This window comes from Amphiura filiformis, chromosome 5, assembly GCF_039555335.1.
Source record: "Amphiura filiformis chromosome 5, Afil_fr2py, whole genome shotgun sequence".
In the NCBI taxonomy this organism is placed as follows: Eukaryota; Metazoa; Echinodermata; class Ophiuroidea; order Amphilepidida; family Amphiuridae; genus Amphiura; species Amphiura filiformis.
In genome coordinates this window covers 42,551,406-42,570,331 of record NC_092632.1, presented here as the reverse complement: position 1 = coordinate 42,570,331, position 18,926 = coordinate 42,551,406, and the positions used below count along the sequence as shown (strand labels likewise).

At 36.5% G+C, this 18,926-nt stretch overlaps 1 protein-coding gene across 7 annotated transcripts in view; it reads right to left on the bottom strand.

Moving 5' to 3' along the window:
* Positions 1-3,490: 3,490 nt before the first annotated feature.
* The window catches only part of LOC140153161 (uncharacterized), a 57,950-nt gene continuing 42,514 nt past the window's right edge, over positions 3,491-18,926 (bottom strand). Inside the window, exons 4-13 of one of the 7 annotated variants that reach the window (XM_072175815.1) lie at positions 14,520-18,488; positions 11,668-11,751; positions 10,589-10,891; positions 9,299-10,078; positions 8,831-8,926; positions 7,916-8,188; positions 7,259-7,366; positions 6,074-6,142; positions 4,987-5,310; positions 3,491-4,186 (exon numbers count right to left, since the gene is read on the bottom strand). In XM_072175815.1, the coding sequence (XP_072031916.1) occupies positions 4,001-4,186; positions 4,987-5,310; positions 6,074-6,142; positions 7,259-7,366; positions 7,916-8,188; positions 8,831-8,926; positions 9,299-10,078; positions 10,589-10,891; positions 11,668-11,751; positions 14,520-18,488 (6,192 nt within the window). In that variant the 3' untranslated portion in view covers positions 3,491-4,000. The remainder of the gene's footprint in view (positions 4,187-4,986; positions 5,311-6,073; positions 6,143-7,258; positions 7,367-7,915; positions 8,189-8,830; positions 8,927-9,298; positions 10,079-10,588; positions 10,892-11,667; positions 11,752-14,519; positions 18,489-18,926) is intronic. The other 6 variants (XM_072175816.1, XM_072175819.1, XM_072175817.1 and 3 more) reach the window with 6 other exon arrangements.

Here is an 18,926-nt window from a genome sequence, read left to right as displayed (position 1 = left end):
GGGGGTAACATGAATTGAAGGTCTCCATTTGAATTCTACACCTCCTGTATTGTAGATTAAGATAAAGTCTTCCATAGGGTGTATGGATGTCACCTGGAATAGCCCATTAGTGATAGGGTAATGAGAATAGTGAGGAAGAGTAGATATGTAATTGACTTTTTCGGTAAACCCCATAAGCCTTTGCGAGTACATCTGAGAACTCGTCATTTGACGTCACGCCGACTTGAAATGCGCAGTGACGATGTTCGATAAACGATTTGCGCATTGGAGCAGATCGGCGTGACATCAAATGATGAGTTCTTAGGTGTACTCGCAAAGGCTTATGGGATTTACCGAAAAGGTCAATTGAGGTGAAAGAATACGAGGGAAGAATTGATATTTATTGGTGTTGATAAGAGGAAGATATTTATTAAGGGATTGTTGCATATATCTTAGCATATTTTGTGATGCATATTCTTGTTTTCATAAGAGCATCCTTTTCAGCAAATGTTATAATAATTTAAAACTATTACACTGTAAAGTGCCCTCCCATAAAAATCCCACTAGCAAATAAGGGCACAAACCCTTGATTCTTGTTGGGATTTTTAGAAGGAGCTCTCTGTTTGTACATAAAATTTACGGTATTTATCATGACCAAGTTACTTTTTGTGAGGTCTTTATATACTTGTATATTCAACTTTGGAATTCCTTCGCTATGGAACCTCTTATGTCCAGCATTTTATGGAAAGACTTCACAACGTAAAAACAAGATCATGTTTTTCAAAATGATGTTTTTCATAAAACAATTAAAACTCTCCAAGTTAATAAAACACAATAGATGTGAAAACTGAAATAAATTGACAACATGCAATACGATTATATTTGTTTCCTTTGTCTTTTTTATTTTCCTGGACTGGATAGATATGCTGTACATATTTTATTTACAATAATATTCCAATCCAGTCAAGTTTCAAGGTTTTTCAAGTTGTCCAATAGGTACTGAATACAGGAATGGGCTATTCCATTTAAAATCCACACTACCCCTGTGGAAGATTTTGGAAATATCTTCCACAGAGGGAGTATGAGTTTCAAATAGAATGAACATGTTAGCAGTTTCATTTGAAACGTGCCCTCCCTCAGTGGAAGAATCAGGTTGAATCTTTATCAGAGGGTGTATGAAATTCAAATGGAACTGCTTAATGTGTTCATTCCATTTGAAATTCATACTCCCCCTGTGGAAGATATTTCCAAAATCTTCCACAGGGATAGTGTGGCTTTTAAATGGAATAACCCAATATAAAGCTTGATTTTCTTGCATGCATGACTATCACTATCAACAATCATGGCCCACCACCTTAAACAAGAGGTAGATGAGGTTTTGAGGACAACTGCATAAATTTGAGATGATCTACCTTGATTACAATGATTAAAAGTGACCATCATCAGGAGGTACAGTCCACCAATTAAAATTGTATATCTGATGCTTCAAATTCAAATTTATAGTGTACATGTATTTGCTAAATGCAAGCTTATGTCATAATTATACAATCATCATACTGTTGCATATGTGCCTTTGGGCACATTACTGATAAAATTCTTATTTTTCTTTCATTACATGATTCAAACGATAATTTTTGCCTAATTTACTTTTGATTGATGTACAATTATTAAGCCAAAGTTGTACTCGAGCGCTTTTTCAGAAAAGCACATCACACACACTCAGTATACATTGTTTTTGCACACTGGGCATGCGTGCGATCCGCTTGTCTGAAAAAGCGAGCAAGTAAAATTTTTATACATGGTTATGCAAACGTTCTCAATTATTATGTTCACATAAATCTTTCATCAAAATGCCACTCTATGAAAATAATCAAAAGAAACTTTGTCCATAATTTGAGTATTAAAATTTTTAGATACCATGTCAACCACTAAAGACGTACAAAAATATTGTAAAATAAATTATTTTTGAAGAACAGCAAAAAAGTAAAACAATATAAATATTAATTAGAAAAAGCAAAATTTCTAACAAATCCCAAACTAATGCATTTCTAGTATAAATCACTCAAGTGTGTGATAAATAATAGGACAGGCAAAATCATTGTAATACAAAATTCTTTTTCACACAAATGTTTTCATGTGGTGAAAACTTATAACCCTTTCAATACTGAAAAGCTTTGGTCAACAAATTATTATTCGGTATCATAACTGCATGGTAAATACAGCACGGAATGTATTTGATATCATTTCTTAAATTATCTTATGCATGGAATCTATATACTTGGAATGTTGACTGAATCAATTTTATTTCAGTTGAAAACTTGTCATGACTAATAAGATTTTAAAAACAAATCTGGTAACACCTATTTCAATAAAGTGCATCGCATCATAAATGCTATCTGACCAATATATTTATAATTGCGTCAAGCAAGGTGCTATTATGTTTAGTACTTCGTCACTTCAGTATAAACTCCTAAAATGCTACAAAAACAGAGTTCATTGATTTCAAGGACGGAGTTTGTTTTTCTACACAGCACACCTATGTTACAAATATATAAATTACTCTGTACAATATCAATGTACACCTAGTTTACATGACATGCTACATATTACAATACAGACCTACTGAGATGACACATATACTTTTTACCTTGGCGAGGCAGTGTCGTCAGTGCACGTCATTGGGCGCAACTTCAAATTGTGAGCGTTCTTGCAAAAGTCTATGTTAAGTTAATGAGCTGTGTGAATGCTTCTTGTTGTAGTTTATGGTTTTCATCATGCATTTCCTTTCTCATTAACAATGTGACTAAAAATTGATAACAAAAATTATAAAAATGTTGCCCTCAGTATAATAATTGACTAAAATTTAAATTTGGACATCATACATAATTCACTTTAAAAAATATTTTTGCTCAAATTGCACAAATTGATAACAAGGCACATTTATCTTGAATTGGAAGAATAATGTAATAATAATTTGTGGAAGATTAATTCTGTTATTATTAGGCATATTCTGTGATAATACAATTATTCCTACAAAGAGCAACAGCTCACATTTGTTAAGAGATTGGAACAAAGTTGATCACCCAATAGCATGATCATTGTGATTACACTGCTTTGCAAAGACATTTTGCACTGGCCGACTGATCGCATAAAAAGATCTAGGGACATGCTTGCGCCACAAGATGATATGCATATTGTTCAGCGAATGATGTGCTGATATGATGATGACATGATTCAATTAGCCAACACTCATAACCTGACTTCAAAATATGCTGTAAATTGCGCCAAATCGGGCAGTGCAAAAGGTCTTTGCAAATAAGTGTAGATAGATGTATCTGGTTTTGTACACACCAGCAAATGTTTTTAAAATGTATTAAAATATATTCTCAAAATGTTAAAATAATCAATAAGATTCAATGCCATGATATTATAAAAAGGCTATAAAATGAAATATTTTGTATCAAAAACCATTGGTGAACTTAGGTTTTTATCAAACTGACAAGATGTTGCGAAATAGTTTTGGTAAAACATTTTGAGGAAAAACAAAATGTTTAACAACATTTGTGTTTGCTGGATATATGATCAAACTAAAAATGTAAATAAAGTCAAATCTGATTTATACTTGAACACAACAAGTGAACATGATAAAGAAATAATAATTGGGGTATTCCAGTTGCAATCCATACACCCCCTATTGAAGACAAGATCTTAATCTCCCAAACAGGGGGTGTAGATTTCAAATGGAGCTACCCATTCAGATAATCCCATTTGAAATTCACACTCCCTGTGTAGAAGATTAATGTCAGGCCTTCCATAAGGGGTGTATGGATTTCAACTGGAATAACCCAATAGCCATGATGAAACCACAAATCTCAGCCATCCACTCAGGCCATTCCATTTGAAATTCACACCCCCTGTATGGGAGATTAATGTCATGTCTTCCACAGGGGGTGTGTGGATTTCAACTGGAATAGCCCAAAAATCCATGATGAAATCTCAGCTCTCATGACCTCAGTATTGTTTACATAGCAGCAGGTGCTATCCTCCTTAACACATGGAGGTATGCATGGTTCTTTTCTCTCAGATTATGACAGTTTTTCTCTGCAATCTTTTGTCGTTCCTCTGTCACCTGTAATGCTTTCTGAAGTTTGGAGTTCTCAACGTAGAGCTCTTTCACTAAGACATCGCTTCTTGTTGATCTTGTAAGCTGTGAAAATATTAAAGTTGAAAGAAATCAAGAAGATTTAGTTGTGTTGTAAACAAATACATTATGTGAAAATTTATAACTCTTTTACTTCAATGATAATCAGTCTGAGACACAAGATTGCAATCTTCAACTTATGCAATTTACTTTTTGTTGGAATATTGGAATCAACACATTATAAACTACTTTTTTGATCTTGGGCAAAGTAGATTTCAAGGTGAATCTATGTTTTGAGATACTTGTGGGAAGTTGGAATATAACAGATCATTAAGAACTTCATCCCTTTGAGTCAACTTATAAATACAAGATGTACTGCAATGTAGCTTATTTAGGGAATGCTTCTACAACTGTCGGGTTATGAACTGTAGATACATGTGGCAACACAGTTCTAATTTAATGAAACATTTGTTGATTGTGACATTCTCTCCAAAGATTTGCGGTAGTGAGACCCAACATATTTCAAAAACCAGGGACGAATCACTCTAGTGTGTTACATGTATCACATTGTCGTATGCAGCACTCCAGATCCCACTAATGTATCAGTTGTATCTGGGATTTGTAACTATATGATTCAAGTTGTGATTTGATCCCTCTAGCATCAGAATAAGTTAGTAACAACACTTGCTACATTATTGAAACTTAAAATATCAATACGTCAAGTTAGCCTTTTCACACACACCCCCTACTCAACGTCCTTTAAACAAGCGTTTGTAAACTCCAGTACTTTGAGCAAACTCTTTTGAAGCTGTGCTAAGTGAAATGCACTCACGTCACTAAAGAAAGGGCAGTATAGCAATTTTTACCTGTTCTTTAAGCTTCCTCATGTATTCATCTAACAACCTCTGAGTGTTTCTATATTTCTTTTCCAGTTCCACCTTCTGATCACGCATCTCTTTCACCTCCTGGTTCAATTCGTCTTTGCTACGATTTGCAGCTTGACCAAGCTGATCTGCTTTCATTGATAAGGCTTTCTCCAACTCCCGCACCACATGATCTTTTTCTAAGATGTCTTTTTTGAGTTTGCTAACTTCTTTGTCAGTGTCTCTGTTCTGTTTATCTTTTAGGCGTTGAAGTTCTCGCATACGCTGTGCCTCCGCTATGGAAATTTGCATCTCCGCTTCCAGAAGCTAATGCAAAAATGAACAAATTTAGAACAACAAAGGTTAATATACTATTTCCCACTATACTATTAATTTCATGCAAAAAATAGGGTGTTACTGATTTGATTTAAGTTATGGGGTTGATAGTGAACAGAAGAGACTGGAAAGAACAGAAAAAATGGTTGTGGATATGTTTGTTGGGTAATCGTAACAAATTATTAACTCAAACGTTTTCTAGGGGCCTGAGCTTTCATTCCCAGATGGATCTTTATAGCCAGCCTGCTAGGGTCAAAAGCTCAGGCCCCTAAAACATTGACAGTTTACTAAACAGGCTATTTTTGTGGATAAGCAGTGAATTCACAGTTTCCAACAGCTCGCTTTTTAACTTGTGTAATAATTCAACTTATTTCACAGCTACTATCTACTTAGTTGCAATGTATGATTTGGATCAAAACAATTTTAAATGGGTAAAATTATTTGATATTTGTCCGTTTTGATAGTTCAAAAATACAACCATTATTACTAACCCAAAACCACTTAAAAACAATATTCAAATAAAACCACAGGTTGAAACAACTGGCTCCTAGCACTGAAATGGGGTATCTTCTCTTCACACCCCTTCAGATTGTCATCTCCGTCAGAAGCCTGGCTGGTCAAGCAAAAGTTCAACCTCCACAAATTCCCCCCTTCTAAGTGTTTGACTGTTGGCGTATAAACTACAATAACTTCCAGATTTTACTGATGATGATGCAAAGAACTTTCTTCCAGTTCTTTGGCAGATTAAACATACCTTCTTGCCAGTTTCTGATAATTCATGTTTCAGTCTATCACAATTCTGTTCCAACATTTCTATTCTTGCCTATGGAGAAAAAAAATATATATAAACATTATTAGAGATGCAACATTACAATATAAGAACCATAAGTTTACACAGATCTTGAGTTGCCCACTTACCACTGAGTTAGTGAAAGAGGTTATGGCAACCTCTGACTGACAAGCAAAGGCATCAGGGAAGGGCATATCATATTGCGTGATACAAGTATGAGATGTAGTCCAAGAAGCTTGAGATCAATATATTGTGAATCACTGACAATGAAGAAAAGAACTAAGGTGAAATCTGCAATGAAGTCTATTGTGTGTCATTGATGCAGCCAGGAAGTTTGAATTACAAAGTTCCTTAACCTTTTAAAGATGAAATATAGTCAGGGCTACACCCGATATCATCACATACATCTGAAATATGGCATTTCACAAGAGTACAGAGAGAGATGGAAGAGTTTTGATGGGGCGATGCTAAATGAACAGTTCAGAACATATTCAGAAAACATGTGTTTGGTAGAGGGCATGAGAAAAGAAACAGAGGAAACAATCACAGGCAAACAGAATGTGAATACCACATCAGTTGGCAGTACCACATTAATTGTGAGAAGTTTGTTATTTACTGATCAGGGAAAAACAAGATAAAAAGAGAACCTTATGTTGAGGAAATTGTGTAAATGCATTTCTGACTAGACCCACCACAGAGAAATAACATGTGAAATTATCTTAGATTTGTGTCAAATGCCGATCTTGAAAAGTCACAATGACTCCTCTGAATTGATATTAAAAAGTAAACATGGAAAATGACACCTTATGACAGCTTTGTGAGATTTTGGTTGTATTTAATGTGTGATAAAGTATTTTGTTTGACCATGGAGATTTTCTACCTCCATGGTTTGATATTTCTTTGTGTCAATTCAGGTGTATATGGTTATGTACAAAAATCTAATCAAGTCACACACCATAGGCAAATCAACAATTCTCAATAAGAGTATGAACCATATAAGTCAGTGCAAATGATACAATGACAGTGCTCGGGAAAGACTGTTGTGGAAGATGATCCAAATGATGCTCAGAATGCTACATTAAGTTACTCCGTAGCAAACATGATACACTTGGCAATATATACAGCAAGATACATGCACTATAAGCCAACCTGTTTGCTCATCTGGCCTCTGATGATGCTCTGGTTGAATTTCCTCTCCAGACCCTGGACAGACTGCGCTAATTTACCCTGCTCTATGGCTAATGCTTCATAAGAATCCTACACCAAGATAACATGTTGCCATGACAACATCATATCATATAAATACAACAATAGGGAGACATGTGGAACAAAAGAGTGAAACTTCATTATACAAACTACAAATACAAAACAAAAGAAATAAACAGGAAAGGGAAAGCACTCACAATAGATTGTGATTTCAGAAGAAATCAAAACATTGATGTCTGATGAAATCCTGCATATTCTTTATCCCCAAACTGCAAACGTAATAAGTTCTTGTAACCAAGTGTGGTTTCAATCCAACAATCACTTGCATGTTACTAGCGATTGTGAAACCGTTTGATCACTAGCGAATTTTGAATTGCATGCTGTGGCTGTTAATATTAACATTGTTTATATTGTTTTACTTAATCCAGCGTATCTATACATGATCTCTTGTAAAAGCAGTTTTCACTTTTGAAAATACAATATACATACTTTTCCACCCTATTAGTAACTTCAAAATTCTATTATTGATAAGCAGGTTTTGGAATGTAACGCTGAGAGGGAAACATGCAGGTACTTAAATACAACTTTATAGGTTTGTACCCTGTCATTTGGAAGTCCAGCCAAAGTACCATGAAGTGGTCCTTTGTGACTCAGCATCCCTGTGCCAACTCCAGTATGTTGTCTACCATCTGTACTGGGATGCACTTCTCCAGTAAGTCTACCATCTGTAGCAGGATGTTGTCTACTGTCTGTACCGGTGTGCATTCCTCTAGGATGTTCTCTTCCATCTGTAGTAGGGTGCATTCCTCCGGTATGTTGTCTTCTATCCGTACTGGGATGCATTCCTCTTGGATCAGAAGCTGATGATTTCAGCTGCTATAAACAACATGATTTCATCATTTCAATCTTCTCTTAAGATTATTGATCCCTTTTGTATGGAACAGATCCACATGCAACCAAAGTTACTCCGCAAAGAAAGTGAAAGAGGAAATTCTACCAAGAAACTGGTAAGAAGATAGTAAGTCAATCCAGACCTATAAACCAAGAATGCAGTCACAGAGCTTCACAGAAAGGTATTTCAGGCAGTAATCTCCTTAACACATGCAGAAAGTCAGAACCTATCCCCATTTCATGCTGTAATTTTGAGAAAGAGGGTTAAATATTGTGCAAGCCATGCGATTTGAAGTGATGTACCAAATTAGGTCAACTGAATTAGAATTATGGATATCACAGAAGCCTCCATACAAGTTATAACAGACATATCATCAAAGAATTACAAGTAAGATAACCATTACCAGAGAAGATGCACTTCACACTTTTATAGTACACAAACTCCACTAAGAAGGAAAAAATTAAGCAGAATAAAAGGCAAAGAGTATCAGCCATAACACCACCATCATGCTTATTGCTGTGATCACTGCCATTACACCATGACATTACATTCCCACTGGATAGACTTGTATGTGATTTATACCCATCACCAGCTCAAAACAAGACACCACAGATGATGCTAACCCTGTTATCCGGAAGAGATGTTGTCTTCACTTGAGATGACCCATCTGTTTTTATGTCAATCTGACCTGGAAGGGATGATGACCTTTGAACCTTGTCCTGTGTAAAGAAACATGTTTACTTTTTTAATCAGTGTAATTTGTTTGGTATAATAAGTAACAAATAATCAAAATAAAACTATAACCTATAACCACAAATTCCAGCATTCGGAAAAAGTTATGACTTTTGATGAAAAGTCAAAAATCTACAAAACCACAAAGTATTCACTACTTCAGAATCCGACACCCACAAGAGACTCTTAAAAGCAAACATCGCAATATTAATACTATGTATATAAAAGGAGCATTAAGGAAACATCCAATTGGCAGATATTCCTACATTTCACCAGTATAGATGTCAAATTGGCTATAAAGAACTACCCCAGCTACATCTGATGTGAAGAAAACAAATGACATCACTTAAAACTCTTACTGCATCTGGACCATCAGAGGGCTTCTGACTATACAGCCTTTGAGATGAAGATGGATGAAGCTCAAAGCCAGCCTCTGTATCTCCTGCTTTCCTTGGTGCTTCTAAAGGTGTTGTAGCTTTCTTGTGAAGGAATTCTTGCTCTGGCACTGAAGGTAATGAAGTTGATCTCTGAGCAGGGCTATGACCAATCTTTGGTTGCTCTTGGCCTTTGACATCTGGTCGGAATAAGTTCAGCATCTGAGTCAACTTGTCCTTCTGTGAAGTAACCTGCTCTGTTAGAGGTGATGTGACCCTCGGAGGATTTGCTGCATCAGTTGACGACTTCCCCGGCGCTAGTCCAAGATCAGTTGGACGTGATGGAGGTGCACTCCTTGGAGCTGAAGCAGATTCAAATGTAACAGAACTGCTCTGCAAAGGTGGTTCTTCATCAACAGAAGGTACGTCTTTGACTATCTTAGAATCTTGTCTGGTGAACAGTCGTGAGAATAACGAATCCTGTGAACTCAATTCACCATGGGTTCTTTGAGGAGGCATATTCTTGTCCCTTTCTTTGATATCAGATATCTTAGGATGTCTCTTAGGCTGCTCTTGTTTTGCAGAGTCAGATCCAGGTGGAGTTGGGAGTTGCCTCCCATGTGATGATGTTTTCTTTGATCTTCTCCGTCCAATCTCTTCCCCAGATGTTTCATCTGAAATTGAGTACCTCCCATCTGTACTCCTGCTTCTTCTTCTCGACTGATCAGGAATATCCGGTAACTTTCTTACTCTATCTCGTTTTCTCTGAAAATGATTTACCAAAAATTAATTTTAAAAATGTCACTTGTTATTGTTTCACTAATTGAAAGCATCACCTTTCCCATGCAGAGAAAATATTTCTAGAACCCACACAGATTATCAAAGCTGAGGATGAAATTTAAACAACACAGACCACTGACAAACTGCACACTTGAATACAATAACAAAAACAGTATAAATGTTAAACTGGAAAAATAACTAACTCTACTTTTCAAAGCAAGATCAAAAACCATTTGGATTAAATACAGAGACAAAGCTTCCGGTTTCTTTTAATACGACTACCAAAAATTGGGAATGGAATCAGGTTTGTAAGGGATAGGAGCAGGGATTAAAATATAGGAACTATTTTTCCAGAATTACGGAATGGGAAATAAGCCAAAGCCCTGATTTAAAGAAGCTGTATAGATAAATTTATACAGATCAGGGATCCACCTGCAACCCATCATACCAAGTTAACACCAAAGACACCCAAAATGTTACAAAACCAAACCCAACTCTTCTTTCTTTCTTGGGACGCGTCTTCTTTTCTCCAAGAAGACTTGAGAAAAATGGCGCTTTGCGAAGCATTCCCATGACCTCCCCCTCAGATGTCTCTGGAGTAAGTGTTGAATCTGACATCCCCGATGATTGCCGAGGAGTCAAGATTTCATCCGGACCCTCCGTAGTCTCTGATGATGATTGTCGAGGGCCTAAGATTTCATCTGGACCCTCAGTCTCTGATGACGACTGTTCATCCATGGATGACACAAATGTCAAAGTCTGTTCCTCGTTGTCAGCTGCTGTCTCAGAAGACTGTTGCTGGATTGTAAGTTATATTGTACCAAATGTTAGATTCATATTCACTACAATTTGAGTAAAGCAGTAATGTTACGGGTACATTTTTGTATCATAAGCTTATTTCAAATATGTTTGAGGCCAGTATTACTTCCTCAAATTTAGAGTAAACACAAATAATATGTTTGCATTTTTTTATAATATACCTACATATGAAATAGTTGGAGCAGCTCAACACCAAGAGCCAGGGTAGTGAATATTGAGTAATTGTTGGAAAATGCTTTTCAATACCGAATAAAGTATGTCGTTGATGCAGCAGCATCCAAGCATCACAATTTATGTTCCATTGAAAACCATTTCCAATAATTATGCACTCCTCTATGATGACAATTATCATAACATTTTGAGGGCTAGTCAGATTTGATTGTGATTCTACTCCTACTTCTTTTCTATTTTGGTTAGAACTACTAATCTGGATTCCAGGATTAAGTTTGTAAGTTCAAGGTGGTGCCTTTGGACAACTATTCTACTCTGGCATGACAGAATATAAACATACACAAAGTTATGGCACCAAGCCAACATACAAACCATGATGCTGGTTTCATACTGTAATACCCCTTGCCGCTGAGAGACGTGATGCAGGTGCATTGCAGACAAACGGACACAAACGGACACAGTCAAGGCTTATGATCGACAAGCGGCATGAAAGTATGACAGGGGCATGATTTTGCATGAATTTGTTTAAAGTATGGGTCTAGAGTAAGGAAGTAGTGTGATACATAAGAAATCGTGCTACTAACCTTATCAGCACCAGTATCTTGGTGTGCAGCATGTAATTGTTGTGCACTGGACATCTGGATGGCTTCTTCTCTTGCTCTTTCAGCCTGCAGAAAATAAACAAAAAGTAATATAATTAGAAGAAGTCACAATTCAAAGCATAACGGCAATACCCCTCAAAGAAGATTGACTATGTATCCATGCATCATGTTAGCTACCTCTCTACATAAACCTAAAGAAACGATCCCGCATTTCTAACCATTGAAAAAACATATTTCTTTCACTCGAACTAGCTAGTTACATGAAGAGGAATTTCTGACCATCTATCTATCTGTTGGAAAAGAAACATAGATTAGAAACAATATGCCAAAATAAAAGTATTTTGAGTAAGTGTTATCGTTCCACCAAGTTATATACTCTATAAGGTATGCTAAAGTACAAAAGAAACATATTATTTGATAAAATGAAGAAATACCTGGAATGAAATACTCAACATAACATTTAAATCTCACAAGCTGAATATAAACATAATGATAAGAAGATTAATGAAGTAATTTCCCAGCACAGTCTCTTCTAAAATGACTAACCATAGCAAACTGTCAGTAACTCAAAAAAAAAAGTTGCTCATAACAGCTACTAATCTACAAGGTAGCAATTTTTTATTAGATATTTCCCCTGACAGATATTAGGGCTAAGGACAAAAAAGATATCAGCTATATGTGACATGATCTGTTTCTGTTTCAATCTGACCAAAGTTGGCAATAATTAAATTCAGGGGGTACTACATCCCTTCCCAATTTTATGCCTATTTTTGCATTTTTCTCAAAAATTATAGCGCATTTGGGACAAGTAAGATATGTATATTATAGGGCCAAGTACTACAACTACTGCACTGGAAATTGTATTTCAGCAGACAACAGTTGTGGAGTTACAGTCAAAAATGAGGGAAAACCAGTATTTGATCAATAAATCAATAACTACTTGCTTTGAGTTGTCGAATATTCAGTACAGTAGTTGTAGTCCTTGCCCCTATAATATACATATCTTACTTGTCACCAATGTGCTATAATTTTTGAGAAAATGCAAAAATAGGCACAAAATTGACCAGGGGTGTAGTACCCCCTTAAATTGAGGTATAGGCAAGAATATGGAGCAAAAAACAGTACAAACATCAGAAAATGGGCATATGAAAGCTTTATCTTCAAGTATGCCAGAGCCTTAGTGATTTCAACATCAGTATAAGCTTAAGTACTGAAAAAGTTAGCACTGGTAATAACTCAATTTTCAAAATTTTAAGACTGTGGATCTGAGCATGTGACATACAATTCGTTAGTCACATCAGATACAGAACAAAATAGTTTCACATATAGAGCTATAACTTTAATACCAAGTTACAGAATGTTACTCAATAGATTGGCATGCAGAATTCACCCAAATTAGAACTTTCAAGTGTCTTCTTCATAAAAAATACCCTTTGAGGAAAATTAATTTAGCAGATAAATAAGTTGAGGCTAAATCTAAAACCAGTATTATATAGTTCTGTATGTGAATCACTTTTGTCCGTTTTCATAAAGAACAGTATGTGATGTGACCGATGAATAATCCAATGCTTTCAATCCATCGAAGGTGAAAATAATAAATTTCTACACAAAAGCAATTGGTTTTGATTTAAATTGTTTATTTTTACACATTTTAATAATAGCAAAAAAACTACAATTAGATCTAAAAACAAAGGGATTAAACTTAAAATGTCTGGACGAGCCCCATGGTAACACTATGGTAAATCAACTACATAGGATTGTCATGCATGGAGAGCAAAAAATGTACCTCTGGAATTTATTGCAAGAACTGTAAATCAAACAATTGCCATCTTAAAGCTTGAAAAGGTTCAACTATGTAGCACTTGGTGTGCATCATCGACAGGGTGCAGCAAGCACACAATTAAATCAAAGGTTGCTGGCTCAAAACAATTGAAGTACACTATTTTGCCCTCCATGGTGAAGTACAAATTCTATAAGTCTGATCTAAGGTATAACTCTGTATATAGACCACTTGACATATGACGTCATTGCCCGGCAGTATGCGCGCGAAATATGGCAATTTCCATTGTTCTTTGCCCTGCAGTGTGCGTACGCATCGTAGTTTGCTCAGGGCACATGCATTTTAAATCGCCCGCTACATTTCATATAGTACAAGAAAGCCATTGAACTGTGTAGCGGTTCGTTCAAGCATATCGATTGACCAGTCCCTCGCCTTTGTTGATAAACAATGATGTCAAGTGGTCTATAAGGAATAACTTCTGGATACCCTCCACAGATAATGTTAGAGAACTTGTCTTTAATGGAATAAAGCACATGTAAGTGGTATGCCAATCATAATCAATTGGGGGTAATTCTAGAATATCACACAAGTTCTAATAAAAACAAAAACACCAGTAGGAAATATTCTCCAAAACAATATACTATTTAACCGTTCCATTTCATTATATTTTAGAACTACATGTATTATCCACATTCTCCACATGCAAGAAATAACAATTTCAATCAAAGCTAACAATAATATATCCCTCTTATAATCCTTTTCTTAACATGCATGAATCCTCTACACAAACTGGCAAAGTATTGTTAGTCAACTCTTGATAGTAATCTACAACTTTCTAATCCACATCCCAATAGAAGCAAGTCACCCTTGGAGAATACCATCTTGGTTAACGCAGGATTCTTACAATATACTGGTTACCAATAAAATTCTAAGCATAAATTTTACCAAAATACCAACAGATATCTAATCCTAGCCAATATCTTCAAATCAACCCTACACTATCTACAGTCCCAAGAAAGCATGCTAAAATCAAGAAACTGAATTTTAGTCTCACTATTACAGCTTTCTCTTCTGGTAATCCAACTTTGGCATGTTGTTCCTTCTGTTCAGACAGTGTGATGGGACTGGCATCATCTTTTTCTTTAATCAAATCTGCCTGACTTTGTTTCTCTATCCGTTTCACTGGTGTCATCTGTGTATTGGCATCCACTGATTTTGACTTGATCAAATCAGTCTGCATTTTCCTTTCCTTCTTTACATGACTCTCAGTTTGGCTGATTTCATCCACTGATTTTGACTTGTTCAGATCAGTCTGCATCCTGCTTTCCTTCTTCACATGACTATCAGTTTGGCTTATCTGATCTCCAGTTGAATACTCTGTTTGAGTGACTTCCACTTTGGATGTCACACTTGCTTGACTTGATGAGTGGTGTAGCATTGCTGCATCACTCTGAGACCCTCTGTGAGCCTTGATAGATCTGTCCGTCTGTAGTTTTTGGTTCTCGGTAAGTAGCAATGTTTGAGTAGCTTTGACATCGGCAAAGATACTAGTTTGACTTGCATCATGTTGTACATCTACCTGATGCTGTATAGCTTTGTGAGTCTGTTCAACACAAGCTTGTTGACCCTGCTCTCTGGCTATTTGCCCCTCTGTCTGTACACCACTAAGTATCCTAGGTCTAATCTCTGTTTGCATTGACATTGACATACTCTCATCCCGCTCCCATTGGCTAGATCTGTCGGTCATCATCAGCCTACCGACCTGACTTGCTCGACTTAACATAGCAACAGATTCCATGCTGGTTCCAGTTTCTGATACTAAGACTTCACTTTGCATGGACTGGGTAGCAGTCTCAGTAAATTCAGGAACACTTTGCTCAGCAATTGACACATGATAATGTAGTAGTGGTTCTTCCTCTAAATAATCTGCTGTGACATCATCAGTTTGACTTGGAACACTCATCTGATCCCGGTCTTCAGTCTGTACAGATTTTGTCCTGATATAAGATGATTCCCACTGACTGCTCTTGTTCTCCACATCAGATGTTATTTGAACTTGACTGTTTTTGTCTTTCCTTTCTGTGACGTCAGTCTGTGAGCTTATATTCACATAATCACCTTTCACTTGTATTGACTTGGTCTCTGTTCGAGATGATTCCCACTGACTGCTCTTGTTTTCCACATCAGTCGTGATCTGAACTTGATGGGTTTCGTCTTTTCTTTCAGTGGTGTCAGTCTGTGAGCTTATATTCACATAATCACCCTTCACTTGTACCGACTTGGTCTCTGTTAGAGCTTTGAATAGCTTTGCAGTCTGTGTGAGTTGGTGTTTAACTTCATTTCCTTCAGTTTGCATTGGTTTTGAAATTGGTAACTGATCACTATCTGCCGTCCACTGACAAGCTTTATTGTCTGTTTTCAATTTATCCCCTTGGATGCCTCTTTCCTTGGGTTTACTATGATCTGTTTGTGTCTTCACATTACTGACATCATTTGGTACCGTTTGAACTGCAACTTTCTGTTGCGATACTTCCCATTGGCTACTCTGATTCTTTGATTTCAAAGTCTCCAGCTGTACACCCATTTCTTTCATTTTAATATCCTCAGTTTGTGTGACTCTACTCTCAATTTCCTTCCCAAAAGTTTGCATTGCTGCATCTTTACCTCCAACTTGTAAAGTTTGCATCTGTTTTGACGACAGCTTAGTCGTCTCAGTTTGAGCCAATTTAGATTCAAACTGATCTGGTGGTTTATAAACTAAAATGTCCACCTGAACTGCTTGTTCTCGCCGTAATGCAGATGTCACACTGGACATTGAGAATTCTGTCAGCTGAACTTCCTGCTGTATACATGATTCTTCCTGGATTTGATGATGAATGCCATCTTCGTTGACATGTTCCCAATCATCATCATCTTTATCAACATCGTTGATACTCTGGAGATTCTGTACCATTTCTTTTAATGTGACTTCCTCTACAGCCTTGCTGGGATTGGACTTCACATGACTTGCCTGTAAGTTTCCATCTTTGTCTTCGCTCAAATACAAATTTTCAGATGAAACATCAATTACATCTTTTTGAATCACATCCACTCCAGGACTTGATTCCAACTGTTCTTGCAACTTATATTTCACCTGCTCAAAATGTTGCCTCTCCTGTTCAAATTCTTGTTCGGCTTCAACTTTCTCTTCTTCAAACTGTTCTGTCATCTCTTCTATCACCCGAGCCTGCTCGGCTTTGAATTCTCTCCGCACTCTTTCAAATTCAATCAACACTTTCTCTTTTTTCTCTTCAATACCTTTTTTGAGTTCTGATATTTCAGACTTGTAACTGTCAATCATGTCTTCATGCATGGAGCACTGAATATCAACTTGGACTTGTTGTTCTGTTTGTATAGCAGATCTCATCTGAGGCATTTGATATTCTGTTGGCTGCATCTGTTTCTTGGTCACCGATTCCTCTTCAATTTCATTCATTTTATTACCGTCATCTTTATCACCATCATCACCCCATTCATTTACATCTTCCTCAACATCATTCAATCCAACATTTTCAGCCATTTCTTTCAATGCTTCCTCCTTATCAATTTCTTCTAATTTTGGTTTGTCAGTTTTTGCTTGATTGCTACTAAGACGTCCATAATCATCTTCTTTCAACTCAAAACTTTCATAGGCAAAATTTACTACACTCTTCTTAAGCAAACCACCCTCAGGACCTAATTCGTTGCTATCACGATCCTTCTCTAACAAATCAACTTGTACCCCTTGTTCTTTCTGCAATGCAGATGGCATATGAGGCATCTGGAATTCAGTTGGTCGTGTGAGCTGATGTTTGACTGTTTCTTCTTTAATTTCATCCAATTTACTATCCTCATCATTATCACCATCATCACTAAAACCCCATTCATTTACATCTTTCTCAACATCATTCAATCCAAAATGGTCAGCCATTTCTTTGAATGTTTCCTGTCGATCAATTTCCTCTATTTTTGGTTTGTCAGTTTTTGCTTGATTGCTACGAAGACGTCCATAATCATCTTCTTTCAACTCGAAACTTTCATAGGCTAAATCAACTATACTCTTCTTAAGCAAACCCCCTTCAGGACCTAATTCGTTGCTATTACGATCCTTCTCTAACAAATCAGTTTGTACCCCTTGTTCTTTCTGCAATGCAGATGGCATATGAGGCATCTGGAATTCAGTTGGTTGTGTGAGCCTATGTTTGACTGTTTCTTCTTGAACTTGCTCATCTTTACTAATCTCTTCCCAATCATCATTATCTTTATCTGCATCAATGGTATCTTCAAGACAATTTGCAAATTCTCCTAAGATCTCATCTTGACCAACAACTATTTGTTTTTGATGATCTGACTTGACATTGCATGCTTGCAAATTCCCATCTCCATCTTCTTTTAACTCAACCTTTTCCGGTGATATACTGATAACATCTTTTCTAAGTACCTCATCGTCTGGACTACTTTGAGCGTTATTGGCGGATATCAATTCATCTTCCACTGAGGTCAAGTTAGCCATCACGCCGCAATCAACTTTCACAATTGCATCTCTTTGGTCATTCTCTCCTTCAGGAGTTTGTGTTCCCTGATCCACTTGGGGAAGTTGTGATATCTTAGGCATAGAGAATTCACTAGCTTGAATCTGAGCTGAAAGCACCATCTCTTCCACCGCCTCATCATTTGATTTAAACTCATTTTCTGCTTGCCCATCTGAATACTCCTCATCCTCAATATCTTGCAGCAATCCCTTCATATCATCCGATACAACTCTTCTTAGCTGCTGAGGCTTTTCTTGTCCGGAATACCCACCCACTCTCCCTGTAGGTATTTTAACAGTTTCTAGTTCACCCTCATCTGTTTCAATCAGCCTCAAATAGAAATTATCAGCTGCTCCAACTTCGCACTCATCCTCCAAGACCTGACCATCAGGGGAAGCCACCTTGTCTCTGTCACCCCCTGGCTTGGTCAATGATTGCATGCTTGCTGACATGACTTCAGACAAGGCTTTGCTCTATACAAATCCATTTGGTAAGCAGTAAAAAAGATAAAGCAAAGCAATTCTTTAACCTCCAGAGTTATTGTAAAAATAAACAAATGACAGGAAAATTTGAACTCATTTGAACATTTTTATAAATGACAGGAAAACTTGAACCCATTTGAAAATGTTTTTTTATGGAAGAGCAACAGATATAAACTTGTTTAATTATGAATCAAATGTTTTCAACAATTTCCTGCAGCACTTTCGTAAAGATATGAAATAAATTGTTTCAGCAGAAATCCCTCATCAGCATTAAAATGTTGAATAGCATAAACATAAGCCCATATCAAATGAAATCAATTATTACAAAGAATTTTAAAAAAATGATTAAAGTTTTATTTTAAGTAACAGAATTCCCACACAATATTTATGCATTTTAAATAAATGAAAAAGAACTCGGTAGCACAAAAT